Here is a 27990-nt window from a genome sequence, read left to right on the forward strand (position 1 = left end):
TATGGCTTCATATGTGTATGTTTGCTGCTTTAACTCAGGCTTAATCTCATTTGAGTGCCATTGATCTTGTTTTATTTTATATTTTTGTTTTTTTTTCGCCGAGTTTCGAGTGAACTTTTAACCTTGTTTGCAGCGTTGTTAATCTGTTGATCTGCTTTCTCCAGTGCAACAAGCTTTTGGCCTATTGATCTGAATTGGCTGAGAAGTTTTTTTGCTCAGTTCAAGATAAATGTGATTAATTCATTAGCGCAAAGAACAACTAATAATTCTCAATTGGAATTGCTCGTTTTTGACATTTAAAATAATACTTTCATTTGGAAAGAAAAAAGATCATCCGATGATTGGTTGAAACGAGTTCTTTACTTTATATAGCATAAACTCTTTGGGTTCTTAATTGATCTTGATTTTGTTTGCCAAGTTTGTTCTGTTTTGGGGAGGAGAATGAATAGTTGTCGCTCACTTTTGTTTAATAAATTGTATGAGTGTTGTGTCGAAACCAGTTTTTCGTTATTTGTCTGTGCTTATTCTGGTTCCTCAATAGAGCTAGCTGATGATGTTGCTTTAACTGTTGCCAGTTGGCAGTTGGCAGTATTGACTTCTTGCAATCGCTATCTTCATCAGCCCAAGGCAAATGTCGTAACACAAAGAGCTTGTCTAATGATCTTCACAAGTTTTCTTTTTGTTTCTATCTGCTGTCGCTGTGTTAAACCCACTCAAAGCTTTACATCTTCACGATATCTCACGCATTTTAAAGAGCCAACTGTTGTTGCTTTTTTTTATATTTTTGGCAAACGAAGTAAAGCTATTTTGATTATTTTCACAGTTTTCGGGGCGGATGGAATAACGCTGTGGCCGCAAAACCGAAAACCGAAAAATGTGCACAAATGCACAGACAATGGAAATCAGTTTTAATGGCTAAAGACCATAAAAGCGTCATGGCCCATAATTCATCGCTGTCGCTGTTATCTCTGCGGGGCAGCGATGCCATTTCACACCAACATCGTTTATCGGCGCTTTGATTTGCCTTCCCTCCCTCCGCTCTCTTCATCTGTGGCCCTGGCCAATTGTCCGATATGCCAATCGCCAATTCGTAATGGGTGAAATGGCGGTTTTTTTTCAGCTTGCTTGTTGGCCTAGCTATCTCTCTTTCTCTCTCTCTCTCTAGCACAATTTGCGGCATGCCACAAAATGCCGTTTGACGCTGCCGCTGCCGTTGTTGCTGCTGCTCCATTTGCATGTCGACTGCTCACTTGGCCAGCGGCTGGGCTCGTAAAATTTTCTAAGCTCATTATTTGCTCATATTTTGAGCATTGGCTCTGCTGCCTTTTTTTCGTTTGTGCATTAAACAGAAAATAACGTACAAAAATAAAAATAAAATTTTTAACGCTTGTTTTTTATTTTTTTCTGCTGCTCTCCGATGACAAAGTGAAAGTTTTTTTTTTCTTCTGTTGTTTTGTCTTTGTGCGCGGCAACAACAACAACTCAAACAAAGCTGCGGGCCATATGCATATGCTCATATATATGAAGTTATATATATACTATATATATATATGCTGTTTTACACCCATGCTCTACCCTCGTACCTTTGCCGACTGTTTGTCAGGTCAAAGATCACGCGCCGACTGTCATTCGGCCATTTGGCTAACAACTCTCTTTTGGTCAGCAGTAAGACGAGGTGATAAAAATTTGTCACATGTTGTTAAAAGCGAGAGAGTTTTATTGCTCTTACACACACACACACAAACACACACCCAGAAACCTAACAAGCTACAACATGTCGTATACGCAATTTAGCCGAGAGATTTCCGTCTGCTGCTGCTGCGCCTATTCTTAGCCACAACTTGTTGACAGATTGCGGCTGTCACAAGTCTCTCTGCCACTTTGTTTTGTTTTTTTTTTTGCCACTGTCTCCTACAACGTGACCATGAAAACTGAATTTGTTTGCGCGTTAAATTAAGTAAAAGTGTTGCGAATTGTTTACGAACACCGAGTGTTGTAAAACACAAACACAACAGGGTTGTGCAACTCGCATTTAATGTGTTGGGCAATCACGGCAAAAAGTCATTGAAAAGACACTTGTGTCTCGTCGTAAAGTGCTAATTATTAGTCAGTGCAGATTGAGATGTAATACATTTGATATGGTTCAAGGGAAATTTAGCTTTAAGAGAAGACAAGCTTAGCGTTGAAAAACTTTGAAAGTTTTACAATGACGTATACGTAATATTATATTTTATATGGTTCACAGCTATTTTAAGTAACTCTTGAGTATGTAAAGAAGCTAAAAAGTTTACAAAAATCTAATTTAGAAAGAATTTAACACCAAAATTAAGTTGACGTATACTTAATATTACATTTTCTAAGATTCAAGGCCGTTTGAACTAATTCATGAGTTTTTAAAGAAGTTAAAAATATCTAACACCAAAGTCATGTCATGACGCTTCACGGCAATTTTAACTAAATCGTAAGCACTTAAAGAAGTTGAAAACCTTAAACTCCACATAAATTCTAGCTTAAAAACCAAGTTGTCTTAGTATTGTGTACATAATATCTTTTTGTCAAGTTCTTCGACCAAAAACAAAAACCAGAAGCGCAATTGTAGTTTTACGCCAGAAAAAAATATCGAAATAAAACCCACAAAGAAGTCTAGAGGAAATACAGCTTAAATCGTTTTATTCTTGAACATAAAAAAATAAAGTGTTCCAGTCAACAGGAAACACATACAGCAAACCGATATTAAATGTGTGGCTTTTAAAGGCTTTTGCTGGGGTTTAATCAGATTTTTTGTGCCACCATCTTTGCAAAGAGAATAATTTGATTACCACACGTTCAGCGCAGCAATCAACAGTTGGCCACAATAACAATTTTTTTTGTTATTTCCTAGCGCGCTTTAAATGTGTTGACGTGAGTCATGGAACTTATCGTGTATATCGCACTGCAGTCATTATCGCCGGTTGGCCAAGTTAAAATGGCACAAAACGTTTTGCTAACTTTATCAGGCAACGACTGATAAGCTTCGCCGTATAAAGCAATTCAATGCGCTTTGATATAACGTTGCCATTTTTGGTCGCGCACAGCAAATGCAATATCTTGTGGCAGGTGGGCGCAGCTGGCGATACGATCGGCAAACGGATCGGTTTGGATCGGGGCTGGGCTTATGGCGCTGACAAACTGCACATAATAAATAAGTATAATATGTACTCGTATTTTATACAAAATAAATCAGAGTCGGAAAGTGAAACGTACCGGATGTTGGCAGATTGACAAAACGACGACGACGACGATGGCGCGAAACGAAACGAAACTGAACTGTGATTATATAGAGACACACACACTCAGCGAGAGAGAGAGAGAGATACGATAGATAGATAGATAGATGGATAGATAGATTAATCGCTTGGGTGGCTGCCAGTCCATCCAAATGTTGTCTCACTGTTTGTCGCTCTGGTTGGATGCATTGACAGATTGTTGTTTAGCTGGATGCATAATCGCACAATCATGCAGTCATTGGCACATTAAAAGCGACGGGGCACGTATTCGTACACTCGTAACTCCAACGAACCAACAACAAAAGCAAACTTGGCTATTTTGTTGCCTGTTGTTGGTTGTCGGTTGTTTGCCATTGTAAAAGTGCAATGAACAGCAAAATTAAATGCAAGCCAAGTAATGCGGAAAAGGGCGTGTTGTCTATTTAGGACAGACTCGTCGCTGTTCGGCAAACAAAACAATTTCAAAATTCTATGCAAGCGCCAAAAGAGACAAAGGTGAGAGCCAACACAGGTCACGAAAGGGGCGGAGCAGGTTGTGTTTGTTTGATTATTGGCCAGCTCTCTTGGTAATTAAAGACGTGTAAAGTTGTCAAAAAGCGAACAACTTCCGGTTGCTGGCAAAATTATTGTGGCCAAATGCTAATTGGCAGAACGAGCAGCGCAACAAGAGTGTGAAAGTGCTTTGTGGCAACAAATGGAATATTGACCAAAGTTAAAACGTTTATATACGAAGAAACTAGGCACATACTACAAAGCATGCTATATACTAAATGCCTTTTATATATGCCTTTTAGGCCATTTGGCTAGTGGCCGTTTTCACATGTTTAGCTGGCAGCGTCGGAAAATCGATTAGAAATCGTTGGCAAATGGACAGCAAGAGGTGTGCCCGTTGGCCACAACAGACATCGACAGCAACAACAACACCAACGACAGCAACAACGACTGTCAACATCACGGGGGCCACTTTTGAACATGGCCAATAGCAGCAACAGCAGACAGACAGGCAGGCAGGCAGGAGTTGTTTGTCCCCAAAGGATACGGATACGATTGCTGCGATATTGACAGAGGGTCAGGCCAGGGAATTGATATCGTTCAATTTATGAGCGTTTATCAAGAAAAACTCAAGCGAAAGTAAAACACGAGAGACCCCAAACGAAACGAAATTGAAAATGCCCAAAACTGCAATTAAAACTATAAAACAGTTAATTAATTTCGAACTGGCCAAACTAACAGCAAACAACACAATTTAAAGCTTGCGCTGGCTTGGCGCCTTATTATGTGTTAACCAAGTTGTTAATAACTTTGGCCAAAATGTCTGGACTGCATAATTTATGTGCTTAATTAATTTTTTGTTCGTAGTTTCGCGGAACATTTTTGTAGCCTGGAATTACATAATTTTTATAGTCTGACTTGGCAATCTTTTCGTTTTTTTTTTAGTTTAAACTAACGGGCCAAAAAACACTCTGTAGTTTATCAAGTTGTTGTTTGGTCAGTTGGCGGACAGTCTTTGGCAGTGACAGTCGTGCATAAAGCGTACTGATTTATGGGATAAAGTAAAGAGAGACAACCAAAAAAAATACAAAATAAAGTAAAAGAAATCTGAGATTTGAACTATATTTGTTGCAGCCCCCAAAAAAGTTAGATTAACATGTTGCAATGCATTTAAATCGATTTTGTGGCTTAAACAACTCCTACTTATTTCGCAAACAGCATTCGAGACTGAAGTGAACTGAGCTGTAAACATTCATGTCTTGAATGCAAAAGTCTTTCAGCAAGTTCATCTTAAAAGTTCTGCTTAAAAAAGTTAGAGAGTGTGAAATGGGCTGCAAAATTGACTTGCAGCCTTTCTTTGCAAACTTGTTGCAGCTTTCTTAATGTGCTTACAAAGTTAAGAGTTGCCTTAAACAAATTGAAGTTTGCTTCTAAAATTAAAACATTTGCATGTGTTGTATCTAAATTTAAAGCTTCTCACATCCTGAATTAAAACAAATTACTTTGCCAAAAAGTTCTCAGCAAAGTGACTTGCTATGCAAATGGCAATAATTTTTGGAGTTAATTAGCTAGCTGAAGTCATCATTATAATAAAAAGCGAGAAGTTCAAAGTTCTATTCTTAATTGCTTTATACTTATGTGAAATTGAGTTCATTGTGTGAGTGCTTCGCCACTTCAAAGGTGTTGCTTCCTTGGAAATCAAAAGTCAAACACCAAAAATATTTAGCCTTCGGCTGCCACTTGGCAGCACAATCAAAAGTAATTTTCATAATTTGCGTTAAGTAAGCAAACAAGTAAATCAACATTAATAAGTCAAATTAAATAACCTGCATAATTATACGAGTAGAAACAAAATCAAAAAGTCAGGAAAAAACAGGCGCTTCGTCACTTTTGTCCAATGATTTTTTTTTTGGCATTGCAACAGATGTTTCAGCTGTTGTTTTGCTAGTAATTTGTTGTAATTTGGGATGTTGAATGTAGTAACTGTTGTAACTGCTTTACAATCTCTCTAGATGTGTGTGTTTTGGGGCGCTTTTTGTGTAAAAGTGTCGAAAAATTGTTAATTTAATTACAACACTTGCGTCGCTTGAGTGCGACGATTACCAACACAAACCCCAAAAAAAAAAAGACGCCAAAAGCCAAAATGCACACAACACAACACAACACATAAGACAATTGTCGGCAGTTGATGTTGCTGCTGGTCGGTTTGTTGGTTGTTATTTGGTTTTGGTCTTTTCTGGCGATTGCCACATATGTTGTTGAAACATGTTGCAAGCTGCACACTCATTTTTGTAGTAGTTGTTGTTGTTGTTTTGTTTTCGTTAATATTGTTAATGGGCTCAGAATTATAAAAATTACATAAAAAAAGACAGATAAATAAATAAATAATAGTCGACAACGACAACGAAACGACAAACTAATGGCAACTAATGACAGTGTCTATGGGTCTCTCTCTCTTATGGTGTGGCTTATGAAGTCGCGCAGATGTTTAGATTGCAGCCACATGCAATTGTCTTTTAATATGGCCTACACTAATGTTGCTGTTGCTGTTGTTGTTGTTGTTGTTTGGTAGTTGCTACAAAACGCACAATGGCCCAGCCTCAGCTCTGGACCCGCCCCAGCAACATGAATTGAAGTGTGGCCTCAGCTCTAAGCTCTCGAGAAAAACAAAAAAAAAAAAAAGTTGCGTCAGAGCTTGGCCAAACCCAACAAAACAACAACAACGCCAACATAGAAACTGCATTCAAATTGAATTTGAATTGAAAATGAAAATGAAAATTACATAGATTGGCGTAGTCGAATGTGCAACGACTCTTCAAAATGCTATAAGTCATGTAGCAGCAGCTAATGCAATTAATAAACGCTCCAAAATGCATTACAAGACACTAAGTTCGGCTTTAAATGCGACTGTGTGTGTGTGTGTGTGTGTTTGTGTGTTATGCAAACGTTTCACTAATTGAAAAGTGCGCTGTCTTGCACTTCAACTTCAAGCTTTGCATATGCATATGCAAAGCCCATTCGAATATCATCGAACAAACAACAACGGGCAAAGCACAAAAGTAGAAATTTCTTGAGACCACACGAATTGTAATCACTGTAAACAATGGGGGTAAAAGCAAAATAGAAATTTTCAGCAGTAGAAGCGCAGTGAAAATATTTTGTTTTTCGTTGTTTTTTGCTAGTTGGAGCGTGGCATATAAACAGACACGTTACGTATACGCTATGTGGTGCGCGCTTAAGAAAGAGAAACCGCAATGTGTAGCCCCTAAAATCGATCAAACATTACATGCCAAGCCAACTGTTGAAGGGTAGGCAAAAGAAATGTCGCGACGCGGGCGGCGGGAGGCGGTTGGCGGGGTTTGGTACAAAGTCAAAACAACAAATCAATTGTCACAGTTAAATGTGCTCGGCAAATGTTGAGCTCTGGCATTCGTTGCGCTTGTGTCTATCGATTTTCGAGGCCTTACCAAAGAAATCAGACAGCACCGGCAGCTTGTGCACAAATTGCTTATTTAATCTTCAAATAAGTTGCATAAAATGTCAATTGCAATTGACAGTTATGCAGGTTAGACGGAAAGTTGGGAAAGATTCTCCTTTAAAGATTTCGATTTTAGGCAAAAGTTTGTCTAACTTGGCCAAAAGCTAACTTTATACACTCACTACGCATAATGTAGGTTTGGCTGACAATGAGGTATATTTTCACTTCTATAGTATATTTTGAATGTAGGACTATATAAATCTACCGATTATAGTATATTTTAGTATTTTTGCGGTATATTAATTCGGTATATTTTGAATATAGAATTATATCAATAAACCAACTATAACATTTGATATATTTTAGTATTTTGTGGTATATTAATTTGGTATATTTGCTTTTATTCGAGTATCTCATCGTCAAGCGCGCCTTGTTACTTGTTTTATTTAAAGCAGAAGTTTGTCTAACTGTCTCAAAAGCTACCTTGAACCTTAATGAAGGAAATACATAAAAATCCTCGTTTGTTTGATTCTTTTAATCTCTTTCTCTCTCAACTAAAAGCTTACTGTTTCTTTCTATTGAAAGTTTCAGCTAGCTTTGTCTAACAACAGTTGCTTGTTTCTAGTATTCTTTATTATTTTTATTTCTATTTTCTATGCTTTTCGATGACTGACAAAAGTTCTTCAAATCGACAGCAAGTTTCTTCTTTTCTGTTTCTCATCGAAACAGTTTTTTAATCATTTGTTTTAATTATGTGCAGTTGTCGCTGCTATTGTGCCATACGCCTTACAGTTGTTTATTTGTGTGTGTGTGTGTGTGTATTTGTTTGTTGTTAGTTGTATATTATTAATGGCTTTTGTGTCTGGTACAGTGCAAGGCACAATATCAAAAGCAGGTACGCGGTATTAACGAGTATTTCTATAAATAATCACTTAAACGGCTCGCATGTCTTGTCAACATAAAAAATAGAGAAGTAACGCGACTGTTATATTGTTGGCGAATAGAATTTTCCATGCGTTGGCTGCGATGATTTCCAATCTAACAGCACAACAACTGACTCATGTGGCAAGATCCCAACCAGCTGCTTGCTGCTTGCTGTAGTGTGTGGCAGCTGCCTCGAAGTGGTGGGCAGGCTTAATTGAGCGGCTTCACAGCGCCAAGTGCTGTGGAGTACATCTCTTCTTTTTATTTTTTTTTTTGCGTCTGTCATGGCTCACAATCATAATGATGATGATGATCATCATTATGAACCCAATTGAGCTGCAAGACTCAGACTCAGCAATGCGTGGCAGCAAACAGACGACAGTTTTGCGCCCACGACAATCATCATGATGACGATGACGATGCTGATGACGCCTCTTATGGAGAGTCTTCATTTATAGCATTTGGCGAAGAGGCGCAGCTTGAAACGAAGAGATACGAAACGCCTCGCAGCGAGTGACAAGAAAACACTTGTGTGTGTCGCTATATATATCTTTTTTTGCTTTATAAAGTTTTATTATTTATATATGAGTATGTTAGATAATTAGGAACCGACTGACTATGGGCCAAAGGCCAAACTTCACTTGGCTAATTGAACGCACAACTGAAAATAGAAATCATAGAAAACTCTCAAAATAAAAATAAAAAATAAAAACTTGGCTTGTCTCAGTCATCAAGAGGGCGACATTGAGCGCTTTTGACTTAACTTCACTTGACTTGACTGACAGCGGCGACATTTCAATTGTTCGGTCTCAATTTCGTGGTTGACAATGGATTTTACTATATAATTACACGATCTTCAATATGGCTATTGAAGTCAGAGCCAACTAGCTTGTCGTTGGCTTGCTTGGGTTGTGCTTCCCATGACTTCGCATTCGCCACGCTCCACAGGCAAAGCGGCCACATCTGACAGGGCTAAAAAATAATAATAAAAAATTGTACAAAAAAAAGAGATATAACAAAGTGCATTATGCTTATGCAATGCGATATAAAATTATGAGTTTTGCTTCCTGGCCCGTCGCTCTGTCTATTCACTCTTGTAATTAGCTGTTAAATAATGGCCCAGCAGCAATGTCGAATGTGGGCCATTTGTCATGCTTCATTTGCAATGTGTTTTTAGCTTTTTTTGTTTTGCCATTAAACTGACCCAACTGCGTTTTGTTTTTTTTTCATTTTGTATTTTGCCAATGCAATCAAGCATCAATCTGCAGTCAATCAAGCGGCATGCAACAACTTCTTCGATTGCAATTGCCTTGTGCTCTTTTTTATCTTTATGTTTATGACACAGCGATGCATATTTATAGCGCACTTGTTTGTTTGATCAATATATACTAGCAGGAAGATAGCGTTTTATACTGCGACTCTGTGAAAGTATTGGCGAGAATGTTTCTCGCCTAGTGAAAGCGTTTGTGACATTTGCTTAAACCATTCGCCAGCAAAACAACAGCAGCAGCTGCAATACTAAATGACTTTTACTTCGTTCTAGTTTGCACTCACACACGTACGAATACGAGAGTATGAATACTGCAAGTTGAAGCTAGAGTTCGAGTATGAGTCTGAGTCTCAGTCTGAGTTCGAGTTCGATAGTCATGAGGCGAAACAAACAACGTGATTGTCACAAATTGCTAGCAGCATGCATCGATGATTGTTGCTGCACTTTTGCTACAATTTTCTCCACGGGTCACCAGCGTTCGCTTATTTGCTTGCTCTTGCTCTCTTCCCCCCTCTCACTCTCTTACTGTCTCTCTCTCTCTCTCTCTCTCTGCAATTCATCAATCATAATTTGTATGTCATTCACTAATCGCTTTATGCTGCTCCTGAACTCCCCAGCGTAGATTGCCACACAATGATGAATTGAATGTTTTCCAATGCAACAACATTATTTTTCTTTTCATTTGTCAGTCATTAGCCTAAGCCCGCTTTTTGTTATTTCTTATTTTTGCCTTTTGCGATTGCGCTGCAGGCTTCGCAGCCCTTCGATTTGGACTTTAAGATACGCTAGCAATTGGCCAGCCGAAAGTGTTGGCAATTGAGTTAAGCCTAAGCTTAAGCTATTAGCTTGTGCCATTAAATATTGCTTGACAAATTCTTTTAAAATATTATTTATTATATTCGAAAGTTGACGAATTGGTTGATTACTATTATACATATATACTTTTGAAACTCGTAAACTCAAAGAGTTTGTAGTTGCTCTAAGATTAAATTTAAAGTTTGGACTTTCATTTTAGTTCAAGGAGAATTCTTATAGACATTTAGCTAAACTCATAAACAATTTAATTAAGATCAATTTTATATCAATTCTTTTAAAAGTTTTGTTCCATTAAAAATCTGTTTACAAAGCAAGAATGTCAATAAAATGAACGAATATTGTTTGCCAACTTAAAGTATTCGCAATTGGTCAACAATTGAGTTCAAATTATACAGATTATTAGATTAAATGAAGATATAATTCTTTTAAAGATGTTGTTTAACTGCAGTTCACATTAATAAGGACTTATTTAGAATCACTTCTTGTAAATATTTTCAGCAAAATAATTCACCAAATTAAAAGAAATTTGAATTTATTTGTTTGACTGAAATCTCTTCATATTCTTATATGTACATATTATGTTCATTTATAAATCTCTGCACAAAAGTTCAAATTTAAAGTATACTTGAATGAAGATATTAATACAACTTTACCTTGATAAAAACTGCTAGAAATACTATATTAAATTCAGTAGTCAAAACTATTGCCAAATTAGATTGTGGCTCAATTACAATAATTAGCTTAAGATCAACGTGACTATTGCTTTCAAGTTCAACTTGACTTGTTTAAGCTGTCAAAATGCAGCAATATCAATTGAGTATACAAAACTATTTATTTGATACATGTTCTGCAATTGTTTATTTACAGAATGAAGGTTTCGAGCTACCCGCAACGCATGGCAACTGCAAGATCGACGGCAGCTGTATTAGCCAACACAGAAGTAGCAACACTAACAGCAGCAACAACAATAACAGCAACAGCAATAGCAACATCAACAACCACATTAACAACCACAGCAGTGGCCTCTCACGCGTCACCGAATTGGCCAGCGGGGCCATGGAATGCCTGCCAATGAGCGCTGGCGTTGTCACACATCATCCACATCTGATGGCTGGCGGTGGCGGTGGTGCTGTTGTTGGTGCTGGTGCTAGTGGCGGTGCGATGGTCAGCTCACCGACAGCCACTGTGGTGGTGGGCGCCGCATATCCACATCATTTGCACCATCATCATCATCATTTGAGCCACCATGCACCGTATAGCAACAGCTATGGCAGTCATCCACATCATCCCATACACAGTGAGCAAACGAAATCGCTGCAGGAGCTGCAGCATGAGGTGGGCGCACTGCTGGAATTCCGAGATCTGGTCATCGAAACGTTTCCCGATCTCAAGCATAAAATGGCCTCCATGTCGACGACACCATCCACGCCCAATTCGGTGGGCGCTCTAGGCGGCAGTCACTCGGTGGGTGGCGTAGTCGTTGGCAGCTCCTCGTTAGCAGCCAGGTGAGTAGTTGAAACTCGTAATTAATTCTATTGAAGTCTTTAATTAATGGTATTTCGTTGCAGACGCGAATGGGAGCCGGGCATACGCATGAAGCGCAAATTGTCGCACAAGGAACCGTCCACGACGACGTCGACGGGCGGCGTCGCAACTGCAGCTGCTGGAGCTGGAGGTGGCGGCGAGCCGTCGTCGTCCTCATCGCTGACGCGCAGTCGCAGCAATTCGCACAGCGGCAAGAAAGAGCCAAAGAGCGGAGAGAACAACAACGGCAGCGTTGTGCAGGACTCCGGCTTCTCAACGGAGACCAGTTCCTCCAAGGAGGGTCACAGTGCCTCCTCCACCAACGGTGCAATGACTGTGAGTACTACTCTAAATATCAATTAAGAATTCGTAGTAATTCAATTTCATTTCGTAGGTCGCCATAGCATCGAATCGTCTGAGTTGCGCCGAGTCGGACGATGAGCTTCTCAACCTGCTGGATGTCATACATCGCAAATCGAATCGCTTACGCGAGGAGGTCGAACATCTGCAGAGCTACGAGCGACAGCAGCAGGGCGATGCCACGGCCAAGGGGCACAAGAGTGGCGCGAGTGGCATGACGCCGCAACAGTTCCGCGAGCAGGTGGATCGACTGAATCGTGAGGATATCAAGCAGCTGCGGAAGGAGCGTGACAGATTGCTCGATAAGCTGGCTGAAATGGAGGCGGAGACGTTGACGGGTCGCATTAAGGCGGCCAAGATGAACGATCAGGTGGAGGAGTTGATCAGCGTGAAAAAAGATCTCGAGGAGCAGCTAAAGTTGGCCATGGCTCAAAAGCTAGAGCTGAGCTCGCGTGTACAGCAGCTGCAGCTGCAACAACAGCAGCAACAACAACTGCAGCAGCCACAGCAATTGCAAAGCAAAAGCTCATCCAGGTAAGGGTTCGAAAATGATTTTAAACTTCGGAACATATTAAATGTATTTACGCTTGCAGCGCCAGCCAATCGGATTTCTCCAGTCAACGCAACTTTTCATCCTCGGCGACGACGGTGCTTTCGAACAGCAGTCGCCCCAGCCTCAACAACAGCAGCAACAATACGAACACATTCCAGCCTGTTGTGCTCGACCAGCCGCAGGAGGCATTCCATCAAAGCTCAGGCAGTGATACAGCAACGAGAAGACAACAGCAGCAGCAACATCAGTTGGGTCGCTTGGATGGCGTGGTAAGCACGCCAGGTGCACGCAACACCAAATGCCGCATCACAGATTCGAAGCGCTTCTCGGCCATACTGCTGGAGACGAATGTGCTGGAACTGCAGCGTCATCTGCTCACGTTGACTGTGCAGAATCAGGTGCTCGCCCAGAAGCTCGACTCGTCGAGCAAGTCCAAAACACAGCTGGCCAAACGACTGGACAAGAGTCAAGAGGATTCCGAAGAGCTACGCTTTCAGCTGGAGGAAAAGAATATCGAGTTGGAGGGCACCAAAGCGCAGTTGCGTGTGCTGGAATCGCGGCTACACACGAGCAGCACGGCCAACTCGTATCTGCATTCATCACAGCATGACTACGAAACGAATCGTTCATCAGCGTCCACCACGCTGATGCTGAGCAGACGCGGAGTGCCCGACTCGGTGGACTCCTCGTCAGCTGTAGTTCTGTCGACGACGTCAGCGACATTGCCGCGCTCTGATCAGATTAGCACGCCCAGCATGAAGGCCATGGTGCCGCTGGCCATGGAGGAGTTGCAGCAGCACAGCAGCAGCACGGAATCCGCACACGAGCACGAAGCGGAACGCACGCCCAACGACACGCAGAGCAAAACAATTGTGAATGCCATTCACAGTGCCAGTCCGCTGGGCAGCAGCACGCCCACAGCGCCGATTCCCAGCAGCAGCAGCAGCATTGCCGCTCGAGTGATGAGCTCCAGCGTCGGCGGCATCAGTCCCTATCAAACGGAGCAGACGCCGATGCGCAATTATGCGTTTCGCAAATTCAGCAGCGCCAGCAAACCGAGCAAAATCCCGTTGCCCGGCAGCAAGGCGGCCGCTTACTTTGCCGGCAAACCGCCCACGGGACGTGTCTCCTCCTCCTCGACGGCGGGACGATCGCCGCCATCGGTGCACAACTCCAGCAGCGTGTCGTATGGCAGCAGCAGCAAATCCTCGCTGAGTCGCAGCACTGGCAATCTGAGTCAGAGCTTGAAGCGTGGCGATTCGGCCTCCAATCATTCGCTGAGCACGAACACAAGTCGCAGTTCGACTTCATCCTCCATACCGCTGGCCACGACGCCGTATTCATCCAGCTCGGCTGGTGCTGGCGTACGCAACAACAACAGCAGCAGCGGCAACACAACAACAACTCCGTCCCCGCGTGTGCTCCAGAACTCGCCGTTGCCGAAGCTAAAGCGCGAGACGCTTAGCTCTCGAGTGCGGCACTTGGATTCGCTATCACGTGCACAACAATCACCCGAACAGCAGCAACAGCAACAGCAACAACAACAGCAGCAGCAACAACTCAACAGCAGCGCCTCGCACAAGAGCAGTCCGTCGAGTGGCGGCAGCTCCAGTTCCATTGCCGCCCAGTTGAGCACAACGTTGCGCAAGGACTTGCAGCTGAGTGCATCGTCTGCGTCGACGTATCATCAACGTCGTGGCGCTGGCAACGTTGGCAGTGGCAGTGTCGGTGTAGCACGACGCTTTAGCAGCGCCTCGGTGGCGGGTGCGCGTTTGGCGCGTGAGCATCAACTGCAGAGCAACAGCAGCGATGCTGCAGCAGCGGCGGCTGCATTAGCCACGCCCACGTCCAGTTATGGCGACAGTGATAGTGGCAAGGTACGCACTTTAAAGTCAACATTTTTGGGTTGGTTCAAATGAATAATAATCTTAGCTACGATACTGATACTGATATTGATAATAATGATACATATACATACATCTATATATATCTATACATATATACCTACTGATAACTGATTACTGTTTTAATACGCCTTCGATTACCACAACAACAACAACTCCAAAACAACTTCAAAACAACATCAACAACAAACAACAAAACATCTACAACGACAACAGCAACAATAATTAACTAGCAAAAAAAAACAGAAATATCACGAAAATCATAAGCGAAAAAAAAGCAAAGATAGAGATCAACTGGCAGCATATCTAATTTATAGAAATTTTAATATAAATCATCTACGTTACGCATACGTAAAAAACTGTGGTTTTCATGAGCTAAATCCCAAGTCGATTTGCAATTTTTCATTGTTTCCAAATTGAAATTAGCTTTACTGGGATTTGTTTCATGGAAATCTCCCATAATTACATGCATATTTATTTATAAACAAATTGAATTAACAACCTCGAGCATACATACATACAAAACTAACCTTCGTTGCATACAAAACAAACATAATTATATATATCTCTATGTATATATAGCAGAACTCTGTATATTTAACCAAACCACATCGATTGTGTCTCTATTGTCGTCTCGTGCCTATGCAGCCGAAGAAGCAGAACAATTTATAGTCCGCAGTACGATCGATCGACTTGAATCGCATTTCCGCATCGTGCCTGACCCTCCCCAATCCATAATCCACTTCGTCGCCCCCTTGCTTGCCCCCCGCTCCCGCCTTCGTCACGCATGCAAACTGGAAGGGCTTATCAAGCATACGCAGCGTGTTGCGCTTTATCAGTTTTAGTTTTTTTTTGTTTTCCTTTTTTTTTTGTTTTGTTTTTTGGTCATTGACCAGTGAAAGGTGCCACCGCACTGCCAATCGACGGCTTTGCCTTGGAGCAGCTATGCAAATTAGTCGCACAGCTGCCGCTATAATTAAACGAAAAAATGCAGAAGAAGAAAAGAAAAACAAATGAAGTAAAAACAATTGCACGTGCAACAATAATGTTTTCGCTTTCTTATACACTCACATACATATACACACATAAAAACACTCAAATATATATCTATAACTATATGTGCTTAGTTATTTGTACATACTCGTAAAGCAATGCCCATATATTTAGTATATATCGCGCAGAAGTGCAGCATATACATAAATCATTTACCATATACATCTATATATATAACTCGTATACTCGTACTCGTATCGTACATTATGCAAAACAAAGCAAAAATCATGTAAATTGTTTACCATTACATATTATCGTTATTACTATTATTATTATTATGATTATGATTATGATTAGTTTAGCGGTAATTACACATTATTTTCCTATCCATCCAATATTGATTGTCTCATTCATATTGCGTGTAATTAAAACTTTATTATTATTATTATGATTATTAATTGTTAACTATATAAGTTGATGTATACCACTTACCAACAACCACAACCAATATTTTTTGGCCTAATTTAAAATGCTAATTAATCATTAATTATACATATAAACACACACACACACACTCAAACATATACACTACATACACTTACCTATACTCGTATATATATGTATAGAAATATAAAACAGAATCGAAACAAAATGAGAATCAAAAGCAAAATCGATTTGGAATTTCATTTGTGAGATGCAGGTAGAACAAAAAAAATGCAGCTTCAACAATTGCTTGCTCAGCAAATTACGATCATCATCATCATCATCGCCATCGTTTCATGTTTCATTTGTCAGCTTGGAAAGCGCTCAAAACTAACAACAAAGAACTTACACTCTTACACATTCTCACACACACACACACACACACACTTGCCATGGCCACACACATAAGTTGGCTAAGAAACGCTGCTGTAAACACAACAAAAAATATTCGTATCTAATGCTGTAATTTCTTTTTTACTTTTACTTTTTTCTTTCTGCGCGTTTTCTCGTCCCCATGTATGTCTACTCCACAAAAAAAAACAAAAAAATCCCAACAAACAAAATTGTTTATAACTGTCTGTTGTTTGTCATAAACTCACACTGATTCCTATTTTGTATATTCCGTACCAAAAACCAAAAAAACAATATCCTCAACATACAAAATAATAATAAATATTATACCCACCCAACTACAACTACAACAACAACCAACACCACCATCCACCAACAATCCAATCCAATCCAACAACAGCCTATTGAAAACTGTAACTAAAAAAAACATAAAAACAAAAAACTGTGTGAAACATAAAGTCTCCCTAAGAACTACTTAACTGGATGCGTTTTGGATAAACAGCGAAAAAAAAAGAAAAGTGTAATATACTATGGACTATGTGGTGGTGTAATGATTGATTGATTGATTGATTGCGTGATTGATACACGTTGGTGGTGAAAATTTAAGCTGCATGCTGCAAATATGACAAAAAACAATGTGCTAACATAAAAGCGACACACACAAAACAAAAAATCAAAAGTGCGACTTTCGGGAGGTTTTTCATTTTGGTAACGGACAGGCGACAGGCGAAAAGAAAAGAAAAATGCCCACAGCCAGGTGCTAAAGACGACCCCCCCAAGGTCAGGAGGCGCCGCTACCACCGCGCGCGTTGCTTCATCCTCAGCCTCAGCTCAGCTCAGCCTAAAACTCAACCCACAACTTGAGCTTGTTCTGTTCTGTAGATCGTTTGTCGTGTTTTGTTTTAGCCAAAGCAAAGACAAAGAACTAAGACACTTTGCCGACCAAATAATGTTATACGCGTAAGTCTCTCTTTTGTTGTACAACATTTTGTTTCATTTCGTAGGTTAAGCCACCACCAAATTCAACTTTTTTTTTTCCCCCTCTGATCCACCCCCCACCCCCCCAAAGAAACTTCAAACGCACACAACAACACTGCTTTAATTGTTTGTTTGCTTATCAACACACTGAACCAAAAAACAAAAACCGAACGGGGCATCTGGCGAAGCAATTGGCTTTCATTTTGTAGTAGTATTTTTTATAATTTTTTCGCAGTAGTTTATCCACTTTCTACACACAACAACCCAATAAACAAACACACACCAAACATACACAACACTCTCTCTTTCTCTGTCGCTCGCTCGCTGTCCTCTCTTCGTTTCCCCAATGCAGGCATTTCAGCACCAAAACTCTCTATTGAAGAACCAGAAAATAATTCGCAGAATTTCGAATCGTTTGTTTCAAATTTGATTATTATTGTAAATATATCTTTCTCTATTGGACAATATCTTGCGCTGTGCTAACTATAATTTCCAACTGGTTGAGGTGCCTAACTCTTCCGCTGAAAAATCTTATGTTTGTGTTTTATCTATCTAACTCTAACCATACATATCCTATACCATATGCCTTATATATCCTCTTTGTTTGTTTTGTCTTTTTGTTTTTCGTTTTGTCGCATGCTGTGTTTGCAACTGAATTCCAAGTACAAAAAAAAGAGACTAAACCTTTCTGATATTCTTCTATTTTCTTTTGCTCTCCATTTGCGATTAGAATTTGGCAAATTCGATTTCTAAGCCAAATTTCCGTTTCAATAACAACAATTGGCAATTGTGGCAAACAAGCAACAACAACAACAGTAACAACTACAACAGCAACAACAACATCAACATGACAATTCTGGAAGAGCAAAGATGCTTCAATGAGCTGCTGCTCCATGAGGCGGGCAACGTGTCCGAGGAGACGGCCTACGATTCGTATTACACACAATACACAACGCCCGATTCAATGGACTGTGCCAGCGATAATCTGCTGGTCACCTTCGATTATGGTTACAGCGATTCCATCGAAGCGTTGCCGGGCTTGATGCCAACAACAACAACGGCTGCAGCTGAGGATGAAGTTGGCGATGCGGACATTTGGTTTGGCACGCCTCCGAATGATGCCAACAATCCATTCAAGGTGCATCATGTGCAGCATAAGCAATCGCTGCCCGAAGAGAACAGTTTGCAGTCGCTGATCTCCTACGATGTAGACGACATCGAGGAGCTGTCGGAACCGGAATCCGAGTCCGAACCCGAGTCCGAGTCTGAGGCGGAGATTGAAGAGGAATTCTATGATAGCATTGAATGTTGAATGCACTTAAATTTTCACACACTCAAACACACACAGACACATGCATTAACATATATATCGGTAGTAGCAGCTATATAGATATAGCAAACACATTTTTTGATAACTGATTTCATCGTTTAACTAGTCTATTTTGAACTTTTATTAGGCACACGCAGCAAAAAAAGAAGAGCATTGTTTAACGTTTTGTATGTAAGCTTAAAGACATGATTTATCCCATATGGACTATATATATATATAGATTTGTATGTATGTATGTTATATATCAACTAGTTAGTTTTGTATGTGCAAGAAGAGAAGAAGGGGGAACCTTGATGGGTTTGTATGTATGTCAAATATTTGCTTATCTCCTATTTATGACTAAATTAAGTATACGCAATGTATGCTCCATATAATTTATATATCAATTTGATTGTGTCTGCATTCGGTTTAAGTTTAAATTTAACATTATGCACTACGCCTACTTATTATACTACATACATATGATATAATTGTATTTGTACTCTCAAACTAATTTAATTGATGACTCTTTGTATTAGACACATTAGCAGCTACGCAACACTCGTATAATGTTTTAGTTGTTATGGAAATTTAGTTAACAGATTTGCATGTAATGTGTACATAAATATATATATTTAATTTTGAATTAATTATGATATTTAAGACAAGAAAAAAAACATACGATACATATTATTGTCTACACACATAGAACTTATCGTATCCTGTTATCAAAATGCGTTTACTACATTTATAAAACGAATCAACAAACAAAAAAAAAAGAAAAGTTGAACTTTGAATTCGACTGTTACAACTAAAAAAAATATATTCAAAAGGCGTGAAATGTAAGCAAACATATATCCATTTAAATAGCAATTGTAATTGAAGACAACATACTTATTAAAGAAAACAAAAATCAAATATTGAGAATTAAAACAAAAAAATGAAAATACAAATAAAATAAAAAAAAGTATATACAATTAAATGTTTTTTTTTTACTGTTTCTGCAAATCAGGGCAATCAATAAAGTGGCAATCATTTATATTAATTGAACTACACAATGTTCGTCAACTGATTGAAGAGAAAGTGAATTTTTGCGCTGACCGAATGTGCCACAAAATGTAAGAAATACTTTTAAGTTCATTCATGGCATAGCTAATGTACTCTCTGCGGTATTAGAGTATTAGCAATTGGCAAACCGGAGAGTCTCGTGCGGTCAGTGTCAATAAATTACGAGTATTTCTACAAAATTTCAGATATGAATGCTTATGAAGCTAACTCGTACACTCGCATAATTAAAATACCAGACTGAGAGAGCGAGTGAGGGAGAGAGAGAGAGCGCGCATGCTTGGGCTATAGCATAAAAATGTTACACTCTCTTTCGATTTGACGACTCTTCGGTGACTTCTCTTGGCGCTGACAAGCAACCAGTTCGTTAGACACACTCCACGGCAATACAACTTGGGGCTCGGAACGAGTTTGGCGTCAGTTCAAAATGCTGGCGGTGTAATAAAACGCTTAACGGAGATTAGCGGCTGGCTGGCATGCAAATATCTAACTGAATACCATCAAATGACACACTCGCAGTTGTGCGCTTATCACACAGCAACGTGCAACGTTTCGCCCCAATGACAAACTCCAACTCCAACTCAAATCCAAATCCTCCAATGGACTTCGATGAGATATTGGCCAAGTGCGGCAATAGCCATCGCTATCAGTACTTGCTGTTGGGCCTTTACGGTTTTCTCATGGTCTTCGTATCGATGCATTATTTCTCACAGAACGTGATCAGTTTTGTGCCCGATCATTGGTGCTATCACGAGCAGCTGGAGAATCGCAGCTTCGACGAGATCGCAGCGATCTACAGTCAGTTTGACAAACCTTCGTGCACGCGGCTGGCAACAATCGATATCGATGGAGGAAATGCCACTATCAGCAAAGATCGCTGCGATCGCTGGATTTACAAATATGATTTCGGCTTTCGCAGCATGAATATTGAGGTGAGTTTTTACTAAGTTTTCATTCTTTAAATTAAGTGAATTGTATATCTCTAGCTGAATTGGGTTTGTGATGATGCCTACAAAGCGCGAGTTGGCCAATCTCTGTTCTTTATTGGCTCCATGTGTGGCACGCTTGTTTTTGGCTTATTAGGCGATAATATTGGGCGTGTCAAGGCTTTGATATTGGCCAATTGCTGTGGATTCCTGGGCGATTTTTCAACCATCTTCACGGGCAGTTTGACTGCGTTTTCGATAACCCGTTTCATTTCAGGTCTCGCTGCCGATGCAAACTCGTACCTGATGTACATTCTTCGTAAGTTTGTTGGCCAATAGCCAACTTGTACACATGCTGATTAAACAATTACTTTTCTTCTCTGGCAGTGCTCGAATATGTTTCACCCTCGCTGCGCAATGTTGCTTTGAACACAGTCTTGGGTTCGTTCTACTCTTTGGGTCTGATTGGCGCCTCTTGGCTGGCTGTTTTGGTGGGCAACTGGCGCTTCTTTCTGGCCTGCTCTTCGCTGCCTTTGCTGCTCGTTACACTCTTCTACTTTCTGGTGCAGGAGAGCGCTCAGTGGCTGGTAACACGCGACGATATCGATGGCGCCATTCGGCGACTGCAACGCGTGGCCAAGATTAACAGGCGTGTGGTCAGCGATGATGACTTCAAAGCATTCCGCAGCTATTGCCAGAGCAACTATTGCAAGTCGGAAGCGACAGCTGAGGAGGAACAGGCCAAGTTAACAGACATGCTGAAGACGCCGCGCATGCGATGCATGGCCTTCAAAATACTGCTCATCTTGTGAGTAAAGCTTAAACCATCTTCAGATGATCCTAATTAATTTATACTTTCATTTATAGCATCATTGTTGTGCCTGCTTATAACACCATAGCTCGCAATGTCGAAGGACTCGGCATCTCACCGTTCATTATGTTCTCACTCAACGCTCTCATGTTGCCACCTTCGGGCTATCTGCAGGGCTTTCTGCAGGATGTCAGCGGACGCAAGTTGACTTCTGTTAGCTGGATGATGATAACGGGCATCTTTGCTGTGGCCGCTGGGCTGGTCATAGCACAGGGTCAGAATCGCAGTGTTTTCTTGCTGGTGGGCTTAACACTTGTGGCACGCTTTGGTGTCTCGATTGCCGATGGCGCAAGCTCTCAACTCTGCACCGAATTAATTCCCACATCGGTGCGTGGGCGTGGCGTTGGCGTCGCCCATGTGGCGGGCTTTGCTGCCTCGTTCTTATCGCCGTTCATCATTCATTTGGGCACTTACTTTAAGCCCGCACCCTCGATTATACTTGGCCTGCTTTTCCTCGCCGGTGCTTACATATGTCTGCTAATGCCCGAGACACGCAACAAGAAGTTGCCCATGACCGTGGCCGAGGGCGAGAAGTTTGGCATTGGCGAACGCATGTTTGACTTTCTGCTCGAGTTTGGCAAGGACAAGGAGACGGAAGTGGAACTTGAGGCGGAATTGAAAGACAAGGAAAACGCTTAAACAGCAATATCCATTACAAATTAAATACTTTATTTCATATTTGTTATAATTTAAGCACACAATTTGTTATTAATCCCAGTGGAAGAAATCATTCCAGTCCATAAGCACAAATTTATGTATTTCATTGTTAATGTATTAATTTAAATCAATTATTCTAAAGAAAATATCTATTCTGAATTTAGAAAATATTTGCTGTAATGAATTGAAGTTGACTTGAGTAAACTTCCATTTAAAGCATTACATTTAACTAATTATTCGGAATAAAATATCAATCCTGAGTTTATTTAATTTGTGTAAACTTTATTGTGAAGCCATTAATTTAATGATTCAAATTAAAAAATATATATTCTAAAATGATCGCATATCAGCGAAAAAATATGAAGAATACTTGACTTTTATATCACTAATTGGTTTTAGTTGCAATCAGTAAGCAATTATTAAAGCTTATCAGCATATTAACTAATGTACTAATATACTAATTAACATTAATATTTTAAATAATAAATACACTCGAAATTGTCAAGTGAATACTTTAAATATTTAAATTATTTATTGAATTCAAATGTATCTTAAGCTTAAAGTTAATGTTTGCTTTTCAGTTAACGAATTCGAATTCGCCGTCGAAATTCGCCGAATTCGCTTGGGCGCGAATTTCAAATAAAGCATTCGCTCAAGCAATTAAATCGAAGCAATTGAACTCAGTTCATTGTCGTATTTTCACACAAACAACTTGAATGTGTTGCCTGCTAAAGTGTGAGATGTTTGTATGTATATTTATTGCAGATCATTTTGCTTATTGCTTCTTAGTGAGTCAGGCAAGTAAAAGAGTTTAAAAATAGCTGTAAAGACTCGTTTTATTTATGCCATTCTGATTGTTTCCTATTGAGTAAAACTGGCAATGAAACAATAATTTACAATATTGGTACAAGAACACAAATCTCAGCAGAAGATTGCCAAATGTGTCAAGATATGCGTATACTTAATATTTCACGGAAATCTTTATGGCAGTAAGCATAAATCTATATGACTTGTTTCCTAGCGAAAAAGTTAATCAAGAAATGAACAATTTAATCGCAACATTGTTGTTTGGCTTGGCGAGTGTTCAAATTACAAGCGTGTATTGTATTATGCGAGTACTTACAATATTAATGAAATCAATACGATTAAACGCTAATAAGATCGCGCCTTCGACTGTTGCGCTGATAAGCGAATGTCGCGAGTTGCTGCGAGTCGCTTTCAACGGTTATCAGCCCAGAGAGCCCATTATAAACTATTGTTGGAGCGCAATATTGTATACAATATCAGCTGGTTTGTCGAACAAACTCGCTCTTAACTATCGAGGGAAGAGGTCTCGAGCAGCGAATGCGCTCAGCTCAGCAGCTGGCAGTACTTGCGTGGCAGCGACTGCGAGCGGACGGAGACGCAGCTTATTTTCTATTTAGCCACTCAGCTAAGCGGATTCGGAATTGGATTCCGATTGAGACTCAATCGAGTATTTCACACATCACAAAATCCAAACGAAAACGAAAACGACAACTATAAATTGAAAGCGCGGACTTTTCGTTGTTGTTGTTGTTGTGATCGACTGACTGACTGAGTGTGTGTGCCATGGATTTCGATGAGATTCTGGCCAAATGCGGCAATAGCAATCGCTATCAATATCTGCTCTTGGCTCTGTACAGCGTATTGATGTTTGTTACAGCGATGCACAACTTCTCACAGAATGTGATTGGTTTTGTGCCCGATCATTGGTGCTACCACGAACAGCTGGAGGGTATTAGTTTTGCACAGATCAAGGCTATCTATAATCAGTTTGAGAAACCTTCATGCACTCGTCTGGCGACAATCGATTTGATTACTGGCAATGCGACTATCAGTCCGGATCGTTGCGATCGTTGGATTTATAACTATGATTTCGGTTTTAGGAGCATGAACACCGAGGCAAGTATTAGAGAACACTTCTCACTCTCTCTCTCTATCTCTCTTTTGTTTAACACTATCTTATCTTCTGGCGTGTATAACACACAGCTTAATTGGGTCTGTGATGATGCCTATAAAGCGCCAGTCGGACAATCGCTATTCTTTGTCGGCTCCATGTGTGGCACGCTCATCTTTGGCTTTTTGGGCGATAAAATCGGACGCATCAAGTCACTAATTTTGGCAAATTTCTGTGGCTTCGTCGGTGACTTTGCGACCATTTTCGCCGACAATCTGACAACGTTCTCGATAACACGCTTCATCTCTGGTCTCGCTGTCGATGCCAACAGTTATCTGATGTTTATTCTAGGTGAGCTTTAGTTTTACTATAGTACTATTTGCATTTACAACTATGTATGTTAATCTGTTTTATTATAGTGTTGGAGTATGTTTCTCCCAAGCTGCGGAATACTGGCCTAAATATGAGCATGGGTATCTTCTATAGTTTGGGCATGATTTGTTCCTCCTGGATAGCTGTTTGGGTTGGCCACTGGCGCAAATATTTGCTCTGCTCTTCGATGCCACTGCTGCTGACCATCTTGTTCTATTTCCTGGTGCAGGAGAGTGCTCAGTGGCTGATCACCAGGAATAACCTCGATGGCGCTGTGCAACGCTTGCAGCATGTGGCACAGTTTAATAAACAAAGAATCAGTGAGAGCGATTGGGATGCGTTTCGCAGCTATTGCCAGAAATCGAAGCAGCTCAAGCAGCAGGACGACAAGTTCACGGATCTACTAAAGACGCCGCATTTGCGCGGAATCTTCATTCAAATGATAATTGTGTTGTAAGTAGTATTGAAATTAATATTAAAATTTCCCAATCTAATTTTGTTAATATTCTTTAGCATGTCCATGACTGTTTGCTACAACATCATGTCCCGCAATGTTGAAGGACTCGGCATCTCAGCCTTCATCATGTTCTCGCTGACTGCTTTAACGCTGCCTCCCTCGGGCATTCTCCAGGCTAAGATACAGGACAGATTTGGGCGCAAGGGCTCCTCGATTAGCTCCATGTTGCTTACAGGCGTGTTCACAGCCGCAAGCGGCATTGCTCTGTCGTTGTCTCAACATCCCAGTGTTACGCTGCTCGTCACTTTAAACATCATTGCGCGCTTTGGCATCTCGGTGTGCTTTGGATCAACGCTGTTGTTCTCCACCGAGTTGGTGCCAACTTCGGTGCGTTCACGTGGCCTCTCGTTGGCTCATGTGGCCGGAGCTGCCTTCTCGCTGCTGTCGCCCTACATTATGCATTTGGGCACCTACTATAGAGCAGCGCCTTCGATTATACTCTGTCTGATCTTCTTTGCGTGTGCCTATGTCTGTTTGCTGCTGCCCGAGACAGCGAACAGAAAGTTGCCCCTCACAGTGAAAGAGGGCGAACACTTTGGCGAAGAGGAGCGAATGTTTGATTTCCTCAGATCCACAAAGACAAAAGCTACTGTGGATGCCCAGCAAGAGGCGGACACAAGGCAGAAGTTGATGTCTTAATCGCTTAAACCATGCCAATTAATCAATTAAGCCGCGGCAAACTCATCTTAACTACGTAAGTTCTCTAAACTAGACTAGACGAGTATGTTATGCACTTAGATATATCAAATAATGTCACGCACCACAAAACACGACAAGCGACAAGAAACGTGAGAATATTTCCTATTACAACGTTATGAAGGAACAACGATGCAGATATGTTATATACTTATATATGTATGATATGTATAGAATACTAGTATTAGGATTGACTATTCCAATTCCAATTCTCAATGTTGAACGGAATATAGATGACGCGAATATGCAAAACACATCAGAGCTTACATATATTAACACACGAATTTGCTTAAACATTTTTTTAATGGATTCCGCAAACATTTTTGTTTATCGGTTCTCTATACTATGAATGTATACTATACTATCTTTGGCATATTTTAACATACGATTTTTTATACTTTTTGTTAGCTATATTTTTAATTTAAAAAAAAACATTTTGTGCGCCAACTTTGTTAATAGATTGAAATAAGTATTAATAAACAAACAAACAGCTTGAAACGTTGTGCTGCGTACTTGACTATGAAATACCCTGTAGAAGGCGTTTAAGAAACAGTTTTCAATCAGTTTTGTATAACTTTTAGGAGCTCCTAATGAGAATTGTTGCCATTCCGATTTAAGCGAAACTGGTTTTCAAATAGGGTCATAAAAACTTGTCCAAGTCATAGATTATGTATTAGTTGTATACAACTAAATTTTCTTATAATGAAGTCTCATAATTTCGCAATTCCTATAAAATATGGAACTCAGTCAACTATTTATGTAGGGGATAATGTGTTAACAAAAATTATAATGGGCAAAATTGAATGTATATTTTCACACAGAAACAGAGCAAGAGTTTTCAAACATTTATTTTTAAAACGAAAAAAAAAAACTTGCACATCATGCAGCGGCACTTGAAGAGAAGAAACTCTGGCCATAAATCCGAGTCGGCCACAATAAAGTGTACATAATCGTATTTACATTTTAGCGAAGTCTAACTATGCGAAATTTGATAAGAAAATATGTGTATATGTTGATATGAAGAGCAACTTTTTGGAAGATTCCTTGCCAAAGAGTCTAGACACGCAATCAATTGTTGATCTTTAGTCGCGATTTATATTTTTTTATTTCATTGTGTGTATATTTAAGAACACGAAATGTACGAAAAGATATTGCTAATGTAATTAGTTTAAAGTGCGAGACGTTTAGTTTAGTTCTGAGCACACCGCGCGACGCGTTTTACGGACTGTGTGTGTATATAGATTAAAGCGAATAAGCGAATTCACTTAAATAATAAAACATTTATTTCGTAATGCGAACTACACGCAAATGCGATAAGCTCTCCACCAAAACAATCTTATCGGACGCAACAACCAAGACTGAGCATACAACTATGAGCATGAGAATGAGAATGAAAATGATTGTCTGACTAGGGGAAATGAGAAATGCGACGATTAATAGACCGAAAGATAGCGACAGAGAGTAAGTGAGAGAGAGAGAGAGTAAACGAACAAATGCTTTAGTGTGTAGACGGATATTCGTATGCGAATCTGATTGTAAATGCCCTTGTTGCTCTTGCACTTCAGTCTTAATTGAATCTCAACCCGAGCAGTGGGAGAGCGCACCACAATACAATCCACACACACAATCCATTTTTGTAGCACTTCGTCCATGCCATGGATTTTGATAAAATACTGGTCAAGTGCGGCGATGCGGGACGCTATCAGTGCCTAATGCTGCTGCTGCTCGGCTATATTGCGTTCACCAGCACCGTGCATTATTATTCCCAGAATATCATTGGATTTGTGCCCAAACATTGGTGCTATCATGAGCAGTTGGCAAATCGCAGTCACGAGGAAATTGCCGCCATCTATGCTCGCTTTGGCAAGGCGGCTTCCTGCACACGGCTCGAGAAGATCGAGTTCCTGGACGAGGGCTACAATCTGACGCTGAGCAGTGAGCGCTGCGATCGTTGGATCTACAAATATGATTACGGATTTCGTAGCATGAATGTGGAGGTAAGAAACACGAGTTACTTGATCAAAAGTATATACTTAAATTGAGTTTTTTGTTTAATAATATATCCTTAAGGTAATAGGTATTTAAAGTTTAGAAATAAAAAATTGTTTACACAAATATGATTACGGATTTCACAGCAACAAAAATTGTACTGCAACTTGTGTATTTTTTATAATAGAAGTTTCGTTAATGAAATTTCTTTATGCATGACGATATATCATATACTTAGTTAAATCAGTATTTCAAGTTTCGCTTAAAAAGAATAGTTT

General features: G+C 40.1%; 4 protein-coding genes across 8 annotated transcripts in view; all 4 read left to right on the forward strand.

The window, feature by feature from the left end:
* The window catches only part of LOC117576309 (mucin-4), a 55227-nt gene extending 35573 nt beyond the window's left edge, over positions 1-19654 (forward strand). For 2 of the 3 annotated variants that reach the window (XM_034260964.2, XM_052008048.1), the window contains exons 2-6: positions 11114-11751; positions 11815-12106; positions 12165-12664; positions 12724-14560; positions 18123-19654. In XM_034260964.2, the coding sequence (XP_034116855.2) occupies positions 11114-11751; positions 11815-12106; positions 12165-12664; positions 12724-14560; positions 18123-18704 (3849 nt within the window). In that variant the 3' untranslated portion in view covers positions 18705-19654. Of the gene's footprint in view, positions 1-11113; positions 11752-11814; positions 12107-12164; positions 12665-12723; positions 14561-16814; positions 16968-18122 lie in introns of those variants that run through there. The other variant, XM_052008049.1, reaches the window with a different exon arrangement.
* Positions 19655-20033: 379 nt separating this feature from the next.
* Positions 20034-22315, forward strand: LOC117576311 (organic cation transporter protein). The gene is made up of 4 exons (XM_034260965.2): positions 20034-20698; positions 20753-21011; positions 21080-21500; positions 21560-22315. Exons 1-4 carry the CDS (start codon positions 20327-20329, stop codon positions 22200-22202), a joined length of 1695 nt encoding a protein of 564 aa, XP_034116856.1. The 5' UTR covers positions 20034-20326; the 3' UTR covers positions 22203-22315.
* Positions 22316-23604: 1289 nt separating this feature from the next.
* On the forward strand, positions 23605-26220 carry LOC117575918 (solute carrier family 22 member 6-like). The gene is made up of 4 exons (XM_034260372.2): positions 23605-24143; positions 24231-24489; positions 24558-24963; positions 25024-26220. Exons 1-4 carry the CDS (start codon positions 23811-23813, stop codon positions 25664-25666), a joined length of 1641 nt encoding a protein of 546 aa, XP_034116263.1. The 5' UTR covers positions 23605-23810; the 3' UTR covers positions 25667-26220.
* An 829-nt stretch (positions 26221-27049) lies between these two features.
* The window catches only part of LOC117575627 (solute carrier family 22 member 5), a 30672-nt gene continuing 29731 nt past the window's right edge, over positions 27050-27990 (forward strand). For 2 of the 3 annotated variants that reach the window (XR_007955433.1, XR_007955432.1), the window contains exon 1: positions 27050-27720. Coding sequence is in view for 1 of the 3 variants with exons in the window: in XM_034259904.2 (XP_034115795.1) it covers positions 27379-27720 (342 nt within the window). In the remaining 2 variants the exon portion in view is untranslated. The remainder of the gene's footprint in view (positions 27721-27990) is intronic. The other variant, XM_034259904.2, reaches the window with a different exon arrangement.

Source organism: Drosophila albomicans, chromosome 2R, assembly GCF_009650485.2.
Source record: "Drosophila albomicans strain 15112-1751.03 chromosome 2R, ASM965048v2, whole genome shotgun sequence".
NCBI lineage: Eukaryota > Metazoa > Arthropoda > Insecta > Diptera > Drosophilidae > Drosophila > Drosophila albomicans.

Coding starts and splice junctions, on each gene's coding strand:
- LOC117576311 (XM_034260965.2), top strand. CDS start 20,327: ATGACAAACTCCAACTCCAACTCAAATCCAAATCCTCCAATGGACTTC. Junction 20,699..20,752: donor TTCGCAGCATGAATATTGAG/GTGAGTTTTTAC, acceptor GTATATCTCTAG/CTGAATTGGGTTTGTGATGA. Junction 21,012..21,079: donor GTACCTGATGTACATTCTTC/GTAAGTTTGTTG, acceptor CTTCTCTGGCAG/TGCTCGAATATGTTTCACCC.
- LOC117575918 (XM_034260372.2), top strand. CDS start 23,811: ATGGATTTCGATGAGATTCTGGCCAAATGCGGCAATAGCAATCGCTAT. Junction 24,144..24,230: donor TTAGGAGCATGAACACCGAG/GCAAGTATTAGA, acceptor TATAACACACAG/CTTAATTGGGTCTGTGATGA. Junction 24,964..25,023: donor ATTCAAATGATAATTGTGTT/GTAAGTAGTATT, acceptor AATATTCTTTAG/CATGTCCATGACTGTTTGCT.